This window comes from Ctenocephalides felis, unplaced genomic scaffold, assembly GCF_003426905.1.
Source record: "Ctenocephalides felis isolate EL2017-DRISC unplaced genomic scaffold, ASM342690v1 CF-g0.4_SCAFFOLD_01886, whole genome shotgun sequence".
Classification (NCBI taxonomy): Eukaryota; Metazoa; Arthropoda; class Insecta; order Siphonaptera; family Pulicidae; genus Ctenocephalides; species Ctenocephalides felis.
In genome coordinates this window covers 38,233,708-38,251,369 of record NW_020538040.1, presented here as the reverse complement: position 1 = coordinate 38,251,369, position 17,662 = coordinate 38,233,708, and the positions used below count along the sequence as shown (strand labels likewise).

Sequence of the window (17,662 nt, the reverse complement as noted above, 5' to 3'; positions counted from 1 at the left end):
TTATGCCAATACATAAAACATTGTATTTATGTATTGTATGTCTATTATTATAAAACATTTTCACTCCATAATATCAAATAATTAACAAATGTTATTATTAATAATATAATTTACTCAATATAAAATAATATTTGCTTCAGACAGAGCAACAAGCACAGAAAGTGACATACCAGATCCTTTAGCAACTGAAAGCATTTTGTGTAGTTCTTAAAAAGGAACAAGAAGGTCCCTATATTGCAAGTAGACTTATTGTATCAAAGATGCATTCGAAAATCCCAATGTAGCTCTTCTCGCCCTTCAAGTAAATATATAATTTTTATTGATAACAATGCATGGCCAATATTATCAACAAGTAGTGACCCAAACAATATTAACAGGTTTTAGAAGTAGCCATGAAGAAAGGTGGTAGTTCATTTCAAGCTGAAATAGGAAAATTTAAGTTTTTAAATGAAATGGTTAAACTTGTTTCGCCAAAATATTTAGGAAATAAAACATCTCAACCTGTAAAGAAAAGGTTATTATATAGATAAAATGTATTAAATTAACTCATGCAGTGTAATAATTAAATGCTATATTAGGTTTTACTTTTGATGCACACATGGCAATTTGACTATCCAAAGGAAATAAAAATTAAGGAGGCTTATTTAATGCTGCAAAAGCAAGGCGTGATTAAGAATGACTTTCCAGCTCTTTTAAATGATAATCAAGAACAAGGCAGCAAGCATGAAATAGAACCTGCAAAAATTCAACAAAAGAAGAAAGTTATAATGTTCAAGACGAAGAAAAGTCGAAACTATTGAAAAAGTTATTGCAAAGTAAAAATCCAGAAGATATTCAAGCAGCAAATCGCCTTATAAAAATATGGTTAGAGAAGTATGTATATTTCAATTATTAAATGTTTAATTAGTAAAACTTACTAATTAATATAATCTTTTGTTAAAAGTACTGTTAATTTACTATCTCATATATATGTTTCCTTAGGATGAAAGGAGAATGGAATTAATTAAACAACAAAAATCAGAAATAAGTTCAATAAACAATAATGTTAGCCTATTAAACGAACTGCTGGATCAATATAAATCAGGATCAAGTTCTGATGAAGATCTGCAGCTTATAAAAGACATATATTCTAATTGTAAAGATTTTCAACGAAAAATATATAGAATAACTCAAGAAGCTCAAGATCAGGAAGATATTATTATGTACATTATATTTGAAGTAATGTATTTGAAATTGAAATCAATATGTTATATGTATTATCAGGTGAAGTACTGCAGGCAAGCGATGAACTTCTGCAAGTTCTGGAAAAATATAAAAGGTTATAGAAGATAATGTTTCTGCTCCCATATGTTTAGATACAAGTAGTGCATCATTATTGGATTTGGATGCTACTCATAATGGCGATAGTTTTTTGTTGTCTAATGCAGACAATAGACAAGATTTTACTTCAAATTCCTCACAGTCAAGTGAGTTGCTTGATATATTTTTAAGTATTGAACATGAAACTGCATCCTCCAGTGAAGACGTATTGAAACCATTAACGTTGCAAGATGTGGCTAAAGGTATAAAAGCTTAAAATAATGTTAATTCACAAATTCAGCTACATAATACTAATTTTTTTCTGTTCAGTTTAAAATACTTTACTGTTGAACATCTTATTTACAATCTATATAGCATAATTAATAACACAAAATAGAAAATTTCCAAAAATCAAATAAAAAATAATACTTTTTGAACATTTGCAGAACAAACTAACGGTGATAATAAAAAAATATCAGCTATGGATGAACTGAATCTACTTGGTGAGAATTTATTGAAAAGTAGTTTAGTGGATGGTACTAGAGCTCCATCATTCACAAGGTAATACATTCATTATTGCATTCATGGATAATGATTATAATAACATTTTCAAATATTTATTTTTTTGTAGAGCACCTACAAAAGTTCCGATGAATTCATTATTCACATTAAGAGATGATACAACCAACACATCCTCAAAAAGTGAAGAATTGGATTTGAATGTTTTGATTGGAGATTGTTTGAAATCAGTACCTACATCCGAGGCGAAGGCTGTGCAAGTAAATAATACAAGTTCTGTAGTAGATGACCTGATGATTGATATGTCGGAAGGAAAGGTGAAATGCGAGAAATAAATCACACTTTAGTTTACACAAAATGCTGGACATTGTTGTAACTAAATTTATGTAATTTTGAATTTCTAATTTCTGTTTGAATGTTGAAGTAACATTTTATTTAAAAAAAGGAATAGATATTTTTAGAAAAAAAATATAATTGTGATAAACGTTATGTACAATAATTTTGTTGATTATTTTTTTAAATTGATAGTCATAATTTATTGTCAGATGTTAAAACAGTATATAGATTCTTTTATGTTTCTTAATTCTTATAAGAGTATATTTAAGACTGATATTTATTCAATTTACATTCCATTTTATATATAGTATTATTGTTGAAGTATTAGTACACTTACGTTTTATTAAACATGCTATTCATTTTAATTAGTCACAATACATTAGTCAATAATGTAAGAAATTATGTTGAATTATGCAATATTTATATCTTCCAAAAATAAATCAAATGATATAAAAAAAATCTTTATTTTCATAAACAATTTCATCAACATTAACAACAATCATATAATACATTTAAAAGGTAAAAAAAATATACCTAAAAATTTATATTCCCTAAAATTAAGTAATATGTTAAGCATACATTTTTTCAATTAAATCTGCATATTTCTTAGTAATCACACTTCGTTTTAGCTTAAGCGTTGGTCCTGGAAGATTCCCAGAATATTTTAGTTGTAACAATTTTAAAGAACATTTGGTTTACATATATATATGTGACTTACCTAATTCTCCTGTGGGTATTGATAAATCCGCAGGAAGGATAACAAATTTTTGAATGCGTTGTGCATTTGATACAGCATGTTTATTGGCACGATCAATGCCTTGTTGAATATCTTGCATCAACTAAAAAGAATTATTGAATTATTTATTGATTATGGTTATATAATATAAAAAAATGTGAATACCTTTGGTTCAGGTCCTGCTTCCAAAACTTCCGATAAAGTATTGTAATCTTTGCAACCTAATGATTTTAACCAATCTTTCACAGAATAATCAAGTTTATCTAAAGGTGCTCCAGAATCTTTGTCCATTTCAGTCTAAAATGAAATCATATGTAAAACCTTTTGGTTATTTTTAATGAATTTTTTTTATTGATAATTACCTTCAATGTTACTAGAATAGTTAAAAATTTTCTTTTATCTCCAATCAAGACGACATTACTAAGATGTGGCAACTCGGCTTTGACTAAATATTCAATTTGAACTGGTGGTACATTTTCTCCACCAGCTGTTATTAATATTTCCTACAAAAAGAAATAACATTAAAGTAGTAACAATAAATCATGTTTATTTTTTTAAGTAGCAATGTGTAACACCTTAATTCTTCCTGTTATATACATTAAATCTTTATCATCAATCTTTCCAATATCACCAGAATGCAACCAACCATCTTCATCTTTAGCTTCCGCAGTTTTAGCCTCTTCATGTAAATAACCCATAAAAATATGCCGTCCTCTCATACAGATCTGAAAATTTATTTTTTATTACAGACTTGAAGAAATCTGGTATAAATCCTGAGTACTTACTTCGCCTTCTCCATTTTGATCTGGTTTATCTATTTTTGTTTCAACCCCAGGAAGAGTATAACCAACGGTGTTCAGGTTGAACCTAAATAAAAATAAAATAAGTGGTTATTTGAAAATGATTGAAAGTTGAATCAATAGGTAAAACTTACTTATTATAATCTGTCAAAGTGTGCGCGCCGCCAGATTCGGACATGCCGAAAGCTTCCATAATAGGCATATCTAAGCTCATGAAGTAACTCTTGGTATCAGGTGAGATTGGAGCAGCCGCGCTGACTAAAGTTCTACATCTCGTAAAACCCAGTGCTGCTCTTATTTTTCCCAAAATTAACATTGAAGATAACCAGTATCCCCAAGTATTCGATGGTTTTCTGAAAAACATTTGTAGTACAGAAATAAGTTGAACTATGTTTTAAATTTATTTAAATTACCCATTCATTAAGTCTGTGGTATGCTTTAGACCATGACCCTTAGCCCATTCCGCAAGCCATTTCTTAACCGCACCATTTCTTGCGCCGATGCTCAACATTTTCTCGTGTATTTTTTCATATATTCTTGGCACCGCCAAAAATCTGGTTGGTTGCACCTCTTGCAAGACATTAACTAGGCTGCCCTGGGATGATAATTATGGCATTACGAAAAGAGTAATAAGTTGATAAACAGAAATACATTAAAAAAGTAGCTGATTCCAAAATCTTTCAATGACCAATTAAGCAATTTACAAATGATGTATCTAGCAACATGTAGAATTTCAGTGAAACATGTTAATAAAATTTTGAAAACAAATATAGAAAAATGGATGAATGTGTATATTACAATTAAATAAGCATTTGTATATTGATTTAAAAGACAGAAAGTTCATACTTGCATCAAATAGCATATGAATAGACACTAAAAAGAAACGTAATACTGTGCCAAGAATGTTTAACTTTGAGTGCTCTATAAATATATGAATTAATTAAAATTCATAGCATTTCACAATTTTTTTTTTTTAAAAAATTGTGTTTTCAAGTTCTAATAGTAATTTGATTTACGCATAATAAATTTATGCATAATGACATTACCATAAGACCGTAAGTAATATTCAATTTATTCACTTACTTTTAGGGCTTCTTTATCCGCAAAGTATACTGAAGCTGAACACATCATTGTTAAGTAAATGTCAACCATCTGAAATAAATTGAGCTATTAAAACGCTGTTCTTCACATAATATATTGAATATTCAAGAACACTGGTGATAGATTGCTGATTGATAAAAATATATAATAATATTAATAATTACTAAGTAGATACCGGAATGTGTAATGAGATATCAAATAAAATCATTTAAATTTGATTAAAATAATTAGGTAGCTTACCTGGGCCGCCACGTGGCTCAATGGTAAGTAGGAGACGACGACTTCTTTACCGGACTCTACATCCCCAATTCGTTCAGTAACATTCATAGCATCATATGTCATGTTATCATGAGACAACATGACTCCTTTGGGGTTTCCAACAGTTCCGGACTAAAGAATAAATTATAAATTAAATTATAATCTTTTTGTTCAAGAAAAATATAGATGCCAGAGTGTCAACTCACAGTGTAAACAATAGTGCACGCTTGATTAACACCCATGGTTTTTAAAACATAATCTAACTGTTCATCAGATTCAGCTTGGCCGATTTCACGAAGTTTGTTCCACTGAAAATAAGTTGAATACATTATAGCATGATATTTACAAAGTAATTAATTTTACAACGTTATTATAAGTATCTTACGCTTAAAACATCATCATCAGTTGGTTCTCCCTCATATTGGATAACAGCTTTAAGTAGTGGTAATTCCTTTCGGATGGCTAATATTTTATCCAATTGTTTTTTATCTTGGACAACGATTATATTGGCTCGAGAATTCTCAGCACAATACTTGCAAGCTTCCGCAGAATTTGTTGTGTAAATACCGCAAGCAAGACCACTGCAAAAAAAAAAAATAATTAAGTGAAAATTAAATCAGAAGTCAATTTAAAGAAAAACAACTGCTTCAATTTATTATGGTTTGTCCACAAAAGAAGTCTCAAATTATTTAAAGCAAATTTTTTTATCACGTTAGAAATTATAGGCACTTGTGGAGACACCGATATAGCTGATTATAATATCTGGCAAGCATATTAAACATAAATTTAATAGTTATTTCTATTTGTAACAAAGATCATACTTCCAAGCTCCCAAACATTAAATAAACAACACCATTGCCTAATCACTTGTGGATAGTTAGATGATTTTGTATTTTTTTAAGACTAGGCTTTTAGTCTCCAAAGTTTCATTTGTTATCCTTTCGAGATAGATAGGAATGAATAATATGAATTTAAACATTAAAAATAAACGTAATTAAAATTCAAATCGGAACATAGTATTATTAATGATGAAGTTCCATTTCGTTCTTCACGGAATAAATGTTGGTGTACATCATTGCCACCTTTTTCACTTAGATTGTAAGAAATTGCAGATTATCCGATAATGATAAAAGATAATTACGGTATAATAATCTATTTCGGCACATTGTGTAAGATGATCGTAATAATGTGTTTATTAAATAAATTACCCAGCAAAAATAGCCGCCACATCAGATATGAACCACTCGGGTGAATTGAAACCAAGAATGCAGACAGAATGGTGCCTTTGTAAGCCAAGCTTGAGGAAAGCTTTGGCAACAGTACGGACCTCTCGAAGATATTCACTGAAAGAAAGAAAATAGAAAATTGTTAAGAATCGGCAATTTAATTTAAAAGCTTATAGAAATCGTAAATAATAATTTGATAGCAGTTTCTAATAATTTGAACACTATGAGCAATAATTAATTGTTGATTTGAATTTATAATTAGATGTTTGGTACAATGACTTGGATTAAAAAATACATATAATGAACGGATTTAAGTTATTGACAGATAAATTAAGAATGTATACAACAAATTACTATTTAATTTCGAAGTAGTCTAAACTATAAAGTGTTTTCAAATGCGTTTTTGGTTTATTATAATTCTATAACAGAAAAGTGTGATGGCCGTAAGATGATCCTTTTCCGAAAATTGTGCGCAATTAGAAAATTGCATTGTTATTTGGTAACAAATAAATAGTATCAAGTAAAATTGGTTAAATTTCACTATTGGATTATAAAAGAATTTTGTATTAGGTATGATTAAATTTAGACCCTCTCAATTCCGCGCTTGAAGTAATTAGTTACTGTTTATTTACTATTAATCTCTGTACCTGTACGTGTATTTGACCCATTCGTTCTTCTCGTTTTTGCTGGCTAATGCAACACCATCAGGATGTCTTCTCACAGCGCGAGCAAGTAAACCAGGAATTGATATTGGCGGGGCGGAACTCATCCCGTGAGTTCCAAGTTCGATTTTTACACATCCCGCAGGATCCGTTGTAGTAATAACATCGCTTGGCAAAATCTGGTCAGGACCTTAAATTTAATAATAGATTAAATTTATTTTTATAATGTATTAGTCGAGTTATAAACCATATGACTTGCTTACCATCAAGGTATACTGGAGATTTTTCAACGGGCTTTGGAGATATTCCGTTTGATTTTAATCCATTTTCAGGTATCTAAAATAAAATTGTTTCAGTTGCAAGAATTTCAGTAGTGTATATCGACGATCAAGCAAATATATTTTTAAATAGAGATTGCACATTATTATTATATTCACAAAAATTACTTTATCCATTATAAAAATTTTAGGACCATTTTTCGGTTTAGTTTAATTTTGTAAATTAACACATTCGTAAATCAAATTGATGACCGGTCAAGAGTTAACTTGTGCTTGTAGGGCCGAAAGTTGGGGATCGAAACAAAATATATTTTTAAAGCTGTTTTGTACTATTACTTATAGGTGATTGTTGTACTGCTAATCACACAAAAAATGGAATTCTTCCACATCAAATTACGAAATTAAAGCCGGCGACATGAGATAGATTTTGATTAACATTGTGGGACACCAAAGTGTTAATATTCAAATTAATCGGGAAAAGCTTTCTTTTCTGGCGCAGTTGGCCACGAAAAACAAAGTATGCATAGATAAATAAGCATAAGTATGTCAATTTTTAACTTACCGTTTCAGTCACATCAATTTTATCAAACTCCTGTGATTTTGTGAGGGGCGACTCGTCCATTTCGAAGCTATTCTCTCTAGTGGGATTTTTACCTGTGATGGTAATTTTAAAATTTATAAAAAAAATTTAAAAAAATATAAAAACCTAATCCCAAAACAAATAATCTGATACGTCAAATTTATATACTTAAAAAATTTACGTTGAAGTATGATCATAATTTTTATTTTTATTTGTTTTTATTAAGTCTGTCGCCGATAAATGTTAAATACTTTATATATATATATATATATATATATATATATATATATATATATATATATATATATATATATAAATATGAGTCAAATGAAAAGATCGAGATTGAAAGACTACACAATATTCGTTAATTATTTTAATACGAATATGAAGAAGAAACATTTTCATTTGCGCATAAATTGAATAAATAAATAGCAATGAAAAATGAAACCAGAAATAATTAATTACTTCTAACAATAGATTTTTAGAGGATACGTCGTTGGGTCAATCTACTAAATTCTGATAAGCATTATATCTTTCATATATTTTATGAGCAATCTCCTCTTATTGTTTTTGTATAAACCGGTAGGAAAATAAATTTGAATTAAAAAATTACCTCAAAAATCTCAGACTTTTGATATGAGGTAACAGTAATACATAAACGAAATTATACATTTAATTAGATAGCTTGTTTAAAATGTTCGTATTAAAGTCGCTTTTTATGTCAACATTTTATCCTATTATATATTTGTCTTTTGTAATAGTACAAAAGATTAGTGATCAATACTAAAATTGATAACCAATTAAAAATACACGCGTTTGATTATAGAGAACTTCTAGTGAAAGAGTTCTAAGTGGTTCTAAACACAAATTTATTATTACATGAAACATTACTGTATAATAGACATAGTATCTATAAATCAATTTTTGAATATCACTCATTTGAAAATGCAAATTCTAAAAATTATTTGTACATATTTGTTCAACTATTCTTATTGGCGCTTGTAATATAGAGCGCCACTACAATGTAGTAATTTCTTTTATTTTCGATGCTGATATTAAAAAATTGAGAAATGCTTATCTTGAATATTAACTATTCTAAGGTAGATGTTTAAGAAGCTTAGCTAGAAAGCTAAAAAAACCTTTTTTAGACTCTTATCCAATATTGAAATGCATTCATGTACTGTGAATTCAAGTCAAGGATTTAGCACAGAATTTTAGAACAAAACGTATATTTTTATTATATTTTCTAATATATAAATAAAAATTAAGAACTAAATACTGGTATGTACAATCGATGTAAATCAACTATTGTTCTGTACAAACAAATGCTATGAACTAATAACTAATTTAATAATGCAAGATTCAATTATTATTTTGCGAATGCATTTAACACATATGATTTTAAAGAACCTTATCACCACATTTAAATACTTCACATAATCAAATCTCAACGTCATAGAACACGCGAAAACAGTTATGAAATTATACACAATAAGTGCAAAGATTAATACAATCAATTTGATTAATAAATAATATTGAATAATTCATTGTAACGGAATGGCAAATTCTGCAATGTCAATGAGAAAAGTTCGATTTTATTTTATTGACCATCGTCACAGCGAGACAGGAATACCTTAAAAACGATGTCATAGGTTAAAAAATAAAAAGTTGAATCTCGATCACTTGCAGACATTTTCAATCAAAGTTTGCATTATAATATTGAAATGTAAACCAGTAAGCGTTAGTTTACACTATATGTAAAAAAAAACTGAGTTCCTGCAGACACTAAAAGCTTGAATTAAAATTGTAGGTTTATAAATAAAAAAAATGCAATAAGTTGATACAAAATTATAATAAAAACCAAATTATAACTAAAGTAAGGGAGACCGGGTACGGTTGTGCCATTTTTTTTTTTGATCAGTAATACTTTGCTTAACTTGCCACTTAAACTGGTAGAAAAGTAAATTAAATGGCAATTTAAACATTTATCTACGTGGAAATACTGAAATACTATCCTTAAATGTGATCAAAATCATTCATATAAGAAAAGGGCGAGTGTTACAACCATCCACACCCCCCTAGAACGGTTGTGACAGGCATAAAAATAGATGAGCATCAAAATGGTTTATAACGACTTTTATTGTCAGAAACATGTATCATTTAAACAAATGATCATAAATATAACTTTTTTTTTGAACAGTTAATAAGAAATTCTTTTATTTTGTCTTAGTTAATTTTATTTGTTTAATCTTCACGTGAAAAGAACAAGACCCAAATCACATGTCACAATCGTACCCAACGTACACTTTTGAAAACAAATTATCGTTATGCATGTACTAAATTATGCATCTACGGAAAAATTGCTGAAAATTAACTACTAATGTTAAACTTACATCAAAATAAGAAAGTGATGTATATGTATATAAGTAATAGTTATTAAAAGGAATCTAACAAAAAAAATATTTTTGACTCTTTGCAATGCGGTCTACAGATCACGTTAGTGTAGGGCGCTGACTCAATGCAATAATGTAAACTTGTTTGAACAAACATACATCATCTTTCTCCCTTTGAATCATTATCTCAAAATTAGTATAGTTTAGCTGTTGTAACGACTGTTACTACTGTACCCTGGCACAACCGTACCCAGTCTCCCCTATATGCAGATCATCTTAGTTTGTATTATTATCTCTTACTATGTATTATTGTTTCTTGAGAATTTATGAAATAATTGTATAAAATCGCTATTCCTATAGACCAGGGCTTCTTAAACTATGGGTCGTGACCCCAAAAGGGGCTGTGGCGAAATATTCTGGGATCGCGAGTGATTTTAATGTCAAATATTTATATCGTTTTATAACATCACGTCTTGATTTTTGTATGTTCAACAAATTCTTAAACTATAGTTTCATATTTATATATATATTGTTACCAAATATATAAATTATTAAAAAATATTAATTTATTTTTTAATATCTGTGGGGTCGTCAAAAAAACTCGTAGTCATCAATGGGGTCGTCAAGAAACTAGCAATCGTAAAATGGATCCCGAAATACAAAAGTTTAAGAAACTCTGCTCTATACCAGTGATTCCCAAAGTGGTCCATGACAACTTCTCAAGGCTCCACATCAGCGAAAAAGAATTTTAGAATTCACGAGCACACCTTGTTAATATCTATTTTTTATTATTATTTTAAAGTCAATTAATGTCCAAACTTGTACTTAAATCTCTATTTCGAATGTTCAATACTAAAAGTTAGTACAAATAGAAATTTGTAAAAAAAATCTATATTGGTTATAGGGGGTCCATGACAAAGCCTAAGGGGTCTACGACACAAACAAGCTTGGGACCTATTCTCTAAACCCACATCTATTTTATTCGATTCATATTTTTGTCATGTGTGGACATTATGTTCTTTATAGTTATATTAACTACATGTTCATTATAGTTGAATAAGATTATTTGTGAATAAGAAAGCGTTTTATGTAATAATATATAAATAATTAGTAACTTTGTAACAAAATGTATAATCGTGCAAACCGAGGAGCTTAACTAGATAAAATGTTAAAATTAAATATAGATGAAAATTAAGTTTGCGAATCATCTAGGTACTTAAAAAAAAGTAACTTGAAAGGATTACATCTATAAATATTTTAGCATTGTCGGTCCTACGAGTATCAAATGAAATTTGAATTTGAACTTAATATTTTAATCGATATCCTAAGATCTAACTGAATTACAGGAGCTTGTTAGAACTAGATTCATCTTTCTAATTAAACACTACTAGTTCATTAGTAGTGAAATAAATATGAGTATAAAATTACGATACTGTATAATTATTACAATACTGTACTATCTCTGAAAAATTATGCACGCTTATATATAATATTGTTGATGTACTTTAGAATATTTCGAGTGGACATGTGATTAAATTGAAGTTTAAAGAATATTTATTTAGATAGCAAGGATTGCAAGGTAATTTAAATTAATACGTTCAATTAATTCGATATCTTAAAATCAGATTAAAAGCGCTTGTTCATAGTTGATAAGATAGAAATCTTAAGAGTGAAAATAACATTCGATGTCACATTAAAAAAAAATTATATATAAATATAATTTTGGCAATGCACATGTATGTAATGAAACTCTTAATAGAAACTTATCAATAAAATTGTTAAACTTGCTTCTGTGATGCACACGTCGATTTTTTTTACATATTACGTTATTAATATTCCAAAAAAATTGATGAGTAATTAATTTTGTGTAATAATATAACTGAATTAAAATCACACTATTAAATTTTTTTTTTTAATTTCAATATTTGTTACAATTTTAAATAAAATAAGATCTAGTAACATTGGGTATATAAAAAATATAGTACAAAATAGAAGACCGTATCAAGTTTAAATGAAAAATGGTATGACTAGGATTAAATTGAGAGTTTCATTCATAAATATTACTAATTGTGAATATTGAAATAGTATCTAATTTTTTGAGTAATTTATTTGTAATTCGAAATATGCTGTAATGTAAATTCCAGACTGAGGTAAATGATGAAAAAACTTAATTCTGTAAATGATAAAGTATTAAACACTATTTAGTTATGATTTGAACTTAATATAATATTTTAAAAATTTTGTTTAGTTCATTAAAGAATGGCTATGGTACAAAAATATTACTTTGTTATACATTTGTGCGGCTATTGATTTTCATAACCGATATTTTTTAAAATTGTTTTCTGAAATTGTATTCAACACTTTCCACTCACGAATTCCGAGAATTTTATGAATTTTTGCATTTGAGTCGAAAGGGTTAATAATTCATCTTTCATAATGTTATTCAATTATTCGAGTAAATCTACAACATATTGAGCTGCTGTATATTTTTGTGATTATTTTTTCAATCTTGAAGTTGTTTTTTTTAATAGCTATTATCACAATCACTTTTATATAGCTCTAGTATCACAATTACAAGTGAAATTGTAGCAAAATCTCCGAATTACCGATAACCTTCGATCATATGATAATGTAATTATAATCTTGGATACATTATTTATGACATATATAAAAAAATCTTTACATAATATATTTTTATCACAAAAGAATTGAAAGGAATGTACACTTTCGTATACAATATTAATTATATAGAAAATTCTGATAAAAAACATTGTGTTAAATTTTTAAAATAAATTTTTAAAATATAAAAAAAAATGTTACATTTTTTATGTAAATAGAAATTGTGCGTGTATAAACACTTTGCAAAAAGAGTGTAGAAGTAAAATTAGCTAATCGCTATAATAAATGACCCCACGAACTGCGATTAGATCACCACAAAAATAAGTTGCACAAGATTGAAGATTGTATTTTAGTATTATATAATAATATTTTTGAAACTATGGCATATATGCAAAGTAGTACAATGTGTCAGTTGATAAAAAGTGTCAAATCTTAAAATTTCTCTAAGGGTCTGGGGCAATTCTTACGATTTTTTTTGTGCTAGAATTTCTTGATTCGAGAATGGCTTATATGTGACAATGCGACCCGAATCTCTAATAAACTTATTAGAATTTCAAATAAGATTTTATAGATTGAGAAAAATTTACAGGTTACTGATGTTATCTTGGTATTATTTGTGTCGATTTTGAATTTTCATGAAAGTATATTTAGTTAATATAGGATTTCTTAATACACTACGAATGTGTTCAGTTGTAGTAAGTGTAGGAGATGGTGTCTGATAATTTGCGTTAAAAAAAGTTATTACGATTGTAATTAAGAATGTAATATATACAAATCCATATATTTTTTAAATATTAAGATTATCAATTGCTAAAGTAAAGCTCCTAGAAATATTTAGTGTGAAAGATTTTAGTTCGGAACAATATTTTTTCAGTTTACGGTGCGAAAAAGGTAGATTTGAAAAGCTTAACAATATAGGCATAAACAAGAGCAATGTAACACGTTTCTTTTCTAATACATAATATTCTTCAACCGTATTTCAGCAATTGATAAAAATTAAAAGAAATGCATAATGTATAAAACGACATTTGATTTCGTTGTCGAATCTTTTATTATATCATAGTAACACTTCAAAAAATAGTTTTGATTATTAATACCTTGATTGTAATCACTAATGAAAAAGTGTGATGCTTATGTGCATTGATTGGTGCAAAACACTTATAAGTACTATTGTAGTTATACAAACTATTGTTAGTTTTTTTTTATTAATAATAAATAAAATATAGCCACTGAATTATGCTCTTGACGTAGATTGAAACGTATAAATCAGAAAGCTTATATTTTTTGAATGCTTTAGTTTTATCTTAGTGTTAAAATAATGGAACTTTATATTGGTAGACTATTACATATACAATGTGTAAGTATTTATATACCAGAATTTGTAAATTTGACTAATCTAATGAATTATTTATTCAGATTTTATTACGTGTACTTAAAGATGCTATATACTGCAGTGATTATGTTAATAAGAAAAAGCACTAATTTAGTTTTAGTTACACTGAAATTTTATAATTTACACTTTTGCTTCTATGATAAAATTAGAAATGATATTTTATATATAATTATTATAAATTTAGTAATTATGTTGGATATATTCAATTAACGAATTTTAACGCGGTCTAGAAGACAAGTGTCGCATCAGTATCAGCATTGGTAAAAATAAAATAAAAAAATAATTTTATGAAAGTGATTATTTTTCTATCCACAAGATTATTGTAATATATATTGTGCAATTTTTATCACAAAAAATAGAATTTTTGGAAAAAACACTAAAAAGTTCACTGCGCGGAAACGACCGAATTGAATGGAAATAATTTGAAATGAAATTATAACTTATTTTTTTAACACTAAATATGTAGATGCAAGATATGTGAATATCAAAATGTGTGAATTTTAACTAATTTTATTAATTGAACAAAATTATTAGGTTAAAAAAAATCAACTTACTCTGTACTGACCACCAGCGATTCAATTATTCTAATGAATGGTAGAACTGATTTTGTAACAAAGCACGTAACTTGTAAATATTTTAATAAGCAACTTCGTCAACTCGCGTCGGTTTCAATCAAGCAACTAAGAAAAGTTTTCAAAATATCGTAGAATATTTTCAAACATTTCAGTTATCAATAACGCCACGATAAGACGGTCAAGTGAACGCGAGCTGATTTAATTCCCGACGTTAGATAAAGAGATTCCAGCGAGATTTCACGTTATTTGTACTATGAACCTAGAGTTTTTAAATAGATTTTTTATAAGGTTATTTATCTCACGAACAATGATAAACAGAATTCGAGATTTTTTCGGTTTTAGATCGAAGGGATAATCTTTGATAGCGCACAGAAACCGCACTTTCACCTCGAAAAATATGCCAATGTAAGTAATTGACTATAATTTTTGGATTAGAATTTCGAGAGTAATAGATCAAATATGTTTGAATAAAGTAAATCATATAATCTTTAAACAACTCTATTGAGATGTGAAATTTTATACACTAATAATTATGCATTTTCAGGATGACTTGAAAATTTAGTGCTTCAACTATATGTATTAGACATATGTAATAGACGTAAGTTTTAAAGATACTTGAGCATTATTGGAAAACCGATTAACACGTTAATTGTCAGACATATTTCCGACTTCAACATTTTTTGGATTGTCAAGAAAAAAGCTTTAATCTAGAGCCGTGTTAGTTATACATATGTGACAAAGATTTTCCAGAAATTTTTGCAAAAAAATGCTACGAGTATACATTATGTTTTCTCAATACATTTGTAAGTAAATTATCTTACAAGGATACCATGGCCCATGTGAAAATTTTTCTGATATAATGGGCATTAACCCATTTGGCTCTATCTATATTTATGCTCGCAATTTTTGTTCACTGTTGAAATGTTTTGAAGATGTTAATTTAAATAACAAAAAAATCATTGAAAGTATAATAAGGTGACCATACGCTCCTGAGGCGCCAGGACATTCCAGGATTTCCACCTGGTGTCTCGGATTTTTTTTTAGGATCAATATTTGCCCGGTATTAGATTGTACCATCCTGGATTGTCCTTAATTTTTGAAGAATTTTTATTTTCAATTAATTTCTATTATGCTTGAATTAAAATTATTTTTAGCGAATTTGAATGCAAAATGTGTGCATGTGAAAATATAGAGCATGAATTAATTAAATATAAAAGCTAGATTAATTTCAATATTTAATTATGAATAAAATTGTACAATATGTTACGCAATATAAAATCGAAATAACATACGTACTGACAAAGTTGGTGGTTAAAATGTGGAAAGTTATAGTATTTTCATTAAATTATGATTGAAATGACAACTGATATTAAAACATTAAGTAGTATTTTAGTGCAGTAAACGGAGAGGGAAAAAGAATATAACTTTTGAGTTTTTTTTTACTGTGCTCCAATTTGCATAAAATTTTGGAATTAGGTTTATGTTTCCTTGAAGCCCAAAAGTGAAAACAATTTGGAGTCCGCCACCATCGAAATAAAAAAAACGAGATTCCTCTCTCAAATATAGCTTAATATTATTCCTAGAACATTTTATAAAACACCGATTTATCACGATTTTTATATTTTAAGAGGTATTTGCAAAAAAAAACAAGAAATAGCCTGTAACTTTGAATGTATTAGTTTTTTTGAAAAACTTTAAGAGACATTTTTTCTTATTAGTTCTTCTATCTATATCCGACGTTATTTTGAAAAAAATAAAATTACAGAACTAAAAAGGGGTCTTATCCCCCCAGGGGGGTGGTGGCGAAGTCCGACTTGTTCTCCCTTTTGAACGTGAGGGTAAGATAAACCTAATTCCAAAATTTCATGCAAATCAGAGTAAAAAGATTCAGACCAGAAACGCTCCGTTGACTGGAGTATTTGCTTCGAATAAAATTCAAAAAAAAATTGAGTATTTGCCATTTGCGAGTCATTGGTTACTAAACTAACTAAATGCTAATGAATTTATTTTAATAGCTCGTGTGACTACATGCAGTGTTTTCATAAATTTTATATTAATTATATATAACGCAAAAAAATAGTTATGAAGGATTTCCGTGACAAAACTTTAGTTTCTATTAACAAATAATTATATCGCGGCCAAGTTCAAATGGCGAGAATTCCACAATTAAACCTATATTTAGAACATTTTTCTTCCGTTAATGCTTCTAAGAGAAAAGAATTTTCATCAACAGATGTTCAAATCATAACTATTATATAAACAATTGAAATATCGGCACTATCGACCTATTTTTTACATGAATTTTGGAAACGATCAGGAAATAATTGTGACATAAACACTTATAATAATGAATCCCGAAAATGATCTAAACATGATCAAATTATCATATGTATCTTAGGCATAATAACCTTTACGATAGCATAATTTTCCAGATTATAAGATTATAATTTGGAATGTTTCGGCGACATATGACCCTTACGTATGGCCCTATGAATTGTTAATTCAGACCCCTGCGTATGTCCCTACTACAAAGATACGAAAATAATCTAGCGCACATTAAGTATTCAAAATTTCATAAAAAACGACCAGACGATTTTTTTTCTATATCAACTAGATAAAATAATAGTGCACTCATGACAAAGTACAATCCGGATATCACGATGACAGATCATTTAATTGGGTTCACGCCACTTATTTTTTATTAGACTTTGAACAGATCAGATAAAATTGTATCATAGAAAAAAAACATTCATATTTTGTAGTAAATCAATTTTCATATCAAACAAAATGATCTCATGGATGGAATAAAACTAATGGGCGTTATAATAAATAATCATCACTAATTTATATCGCTCGAAGAAATTGGGTTTATACTAAATTTGAAAAT

The 17,662-nt window shown here is 28.1% G+C and overlaps 2 protein-coding genes across 2 annotated transcripts in view; one reads left to right on the top strand and one right to left on the bottom strand.

The window, feature by feature from the left end:
• Nucleotides 1–861: 861 nt before the first annotated feature.
• LOC113374930 (ADP-ribosylation factor-binding protein GGA3-like) lies at nt 862–2,261 on the top strand. The gene is made up of 5 exons (XM_026614891.1): nt 862–873; nt 982–1,218; nt 1,319–1,562; nt 1,746–1,860; nt 1,931–2,261. Exons 1-5 carry the CDS (start codon nt 862–864, stop codon nt 2,151–2,153), a joined length of 831 nt encoding a protein of 276 aa, XP_026470676.1. The 3' UTR covers nt 2,154–2,261.
• A 338-nt stretch (nt 2,262–2,599) lies between these two features.
• The window catches only part of LOC113377352 (very long-chain-fatty-acid--CoA ligase bubblegum-like), a 43,438-nt gene continuing 28,375 nt past the window's right edge, over nt 2,600–17,662 (bottom strand). Inside the window, exons 3-18 of the mRNA XM_026617639.1 lie at nt 7,778–7,869; nt 7,201–7,273; nt 6,923–7,127; nt 6,258–6,392; nt 5,435–5,630; nt 5,256–5,357; nt 5,032–5,181; nt 4,774–4,842; nt 4,104–4,285; nt 3,825–4,043; nt 3,676–3,757; nt 3,466–3,615; nt 3,253–3,393; nt 3,056–3,187; nt 2,873–2,993; nt 2,600–2,797 (exon numbers count right to left, since the gene is read on the bottom strand). Coding sequence (XP_026473424.1) covers nt 2,724–2,797; nt 2,873–2,993; nt 3,056–3,187; nt 3,253–3,393; nt 3,466–3,615; nt 3,676–3,757; nt 3,825–4,043; nt 4,104–4,285; nt 4,774–4,842; nt 5,032–5,181; nt 5,256–5,357; nt 5,435–5,630; nt 6,258–6,392; nt 6,923–7,127; nt 7,201–7,273; nt 7,778–7,869 — 2,123 coding nt within the window. The 3' untranslated portion in view covers nt 2,600–2,723. The remainder of the gene's footprint in view (nt 2,798–2,872; nt 2,994–3,055; nt 3,188–3,252; nt 3,394–3,465; nt 3,616–3,675; nt 3,758–3,824; nt 4,044–4,103; nt 4,286–4,773; nt 4,843–5,031; nt 5,182–5,255; nt 5,358–5,434; nt 5,631–6,257; nt 6,393–6,922; nt 7,128–7,200; nt 7,274–7,777; nt 7,870–17,662) is intronic.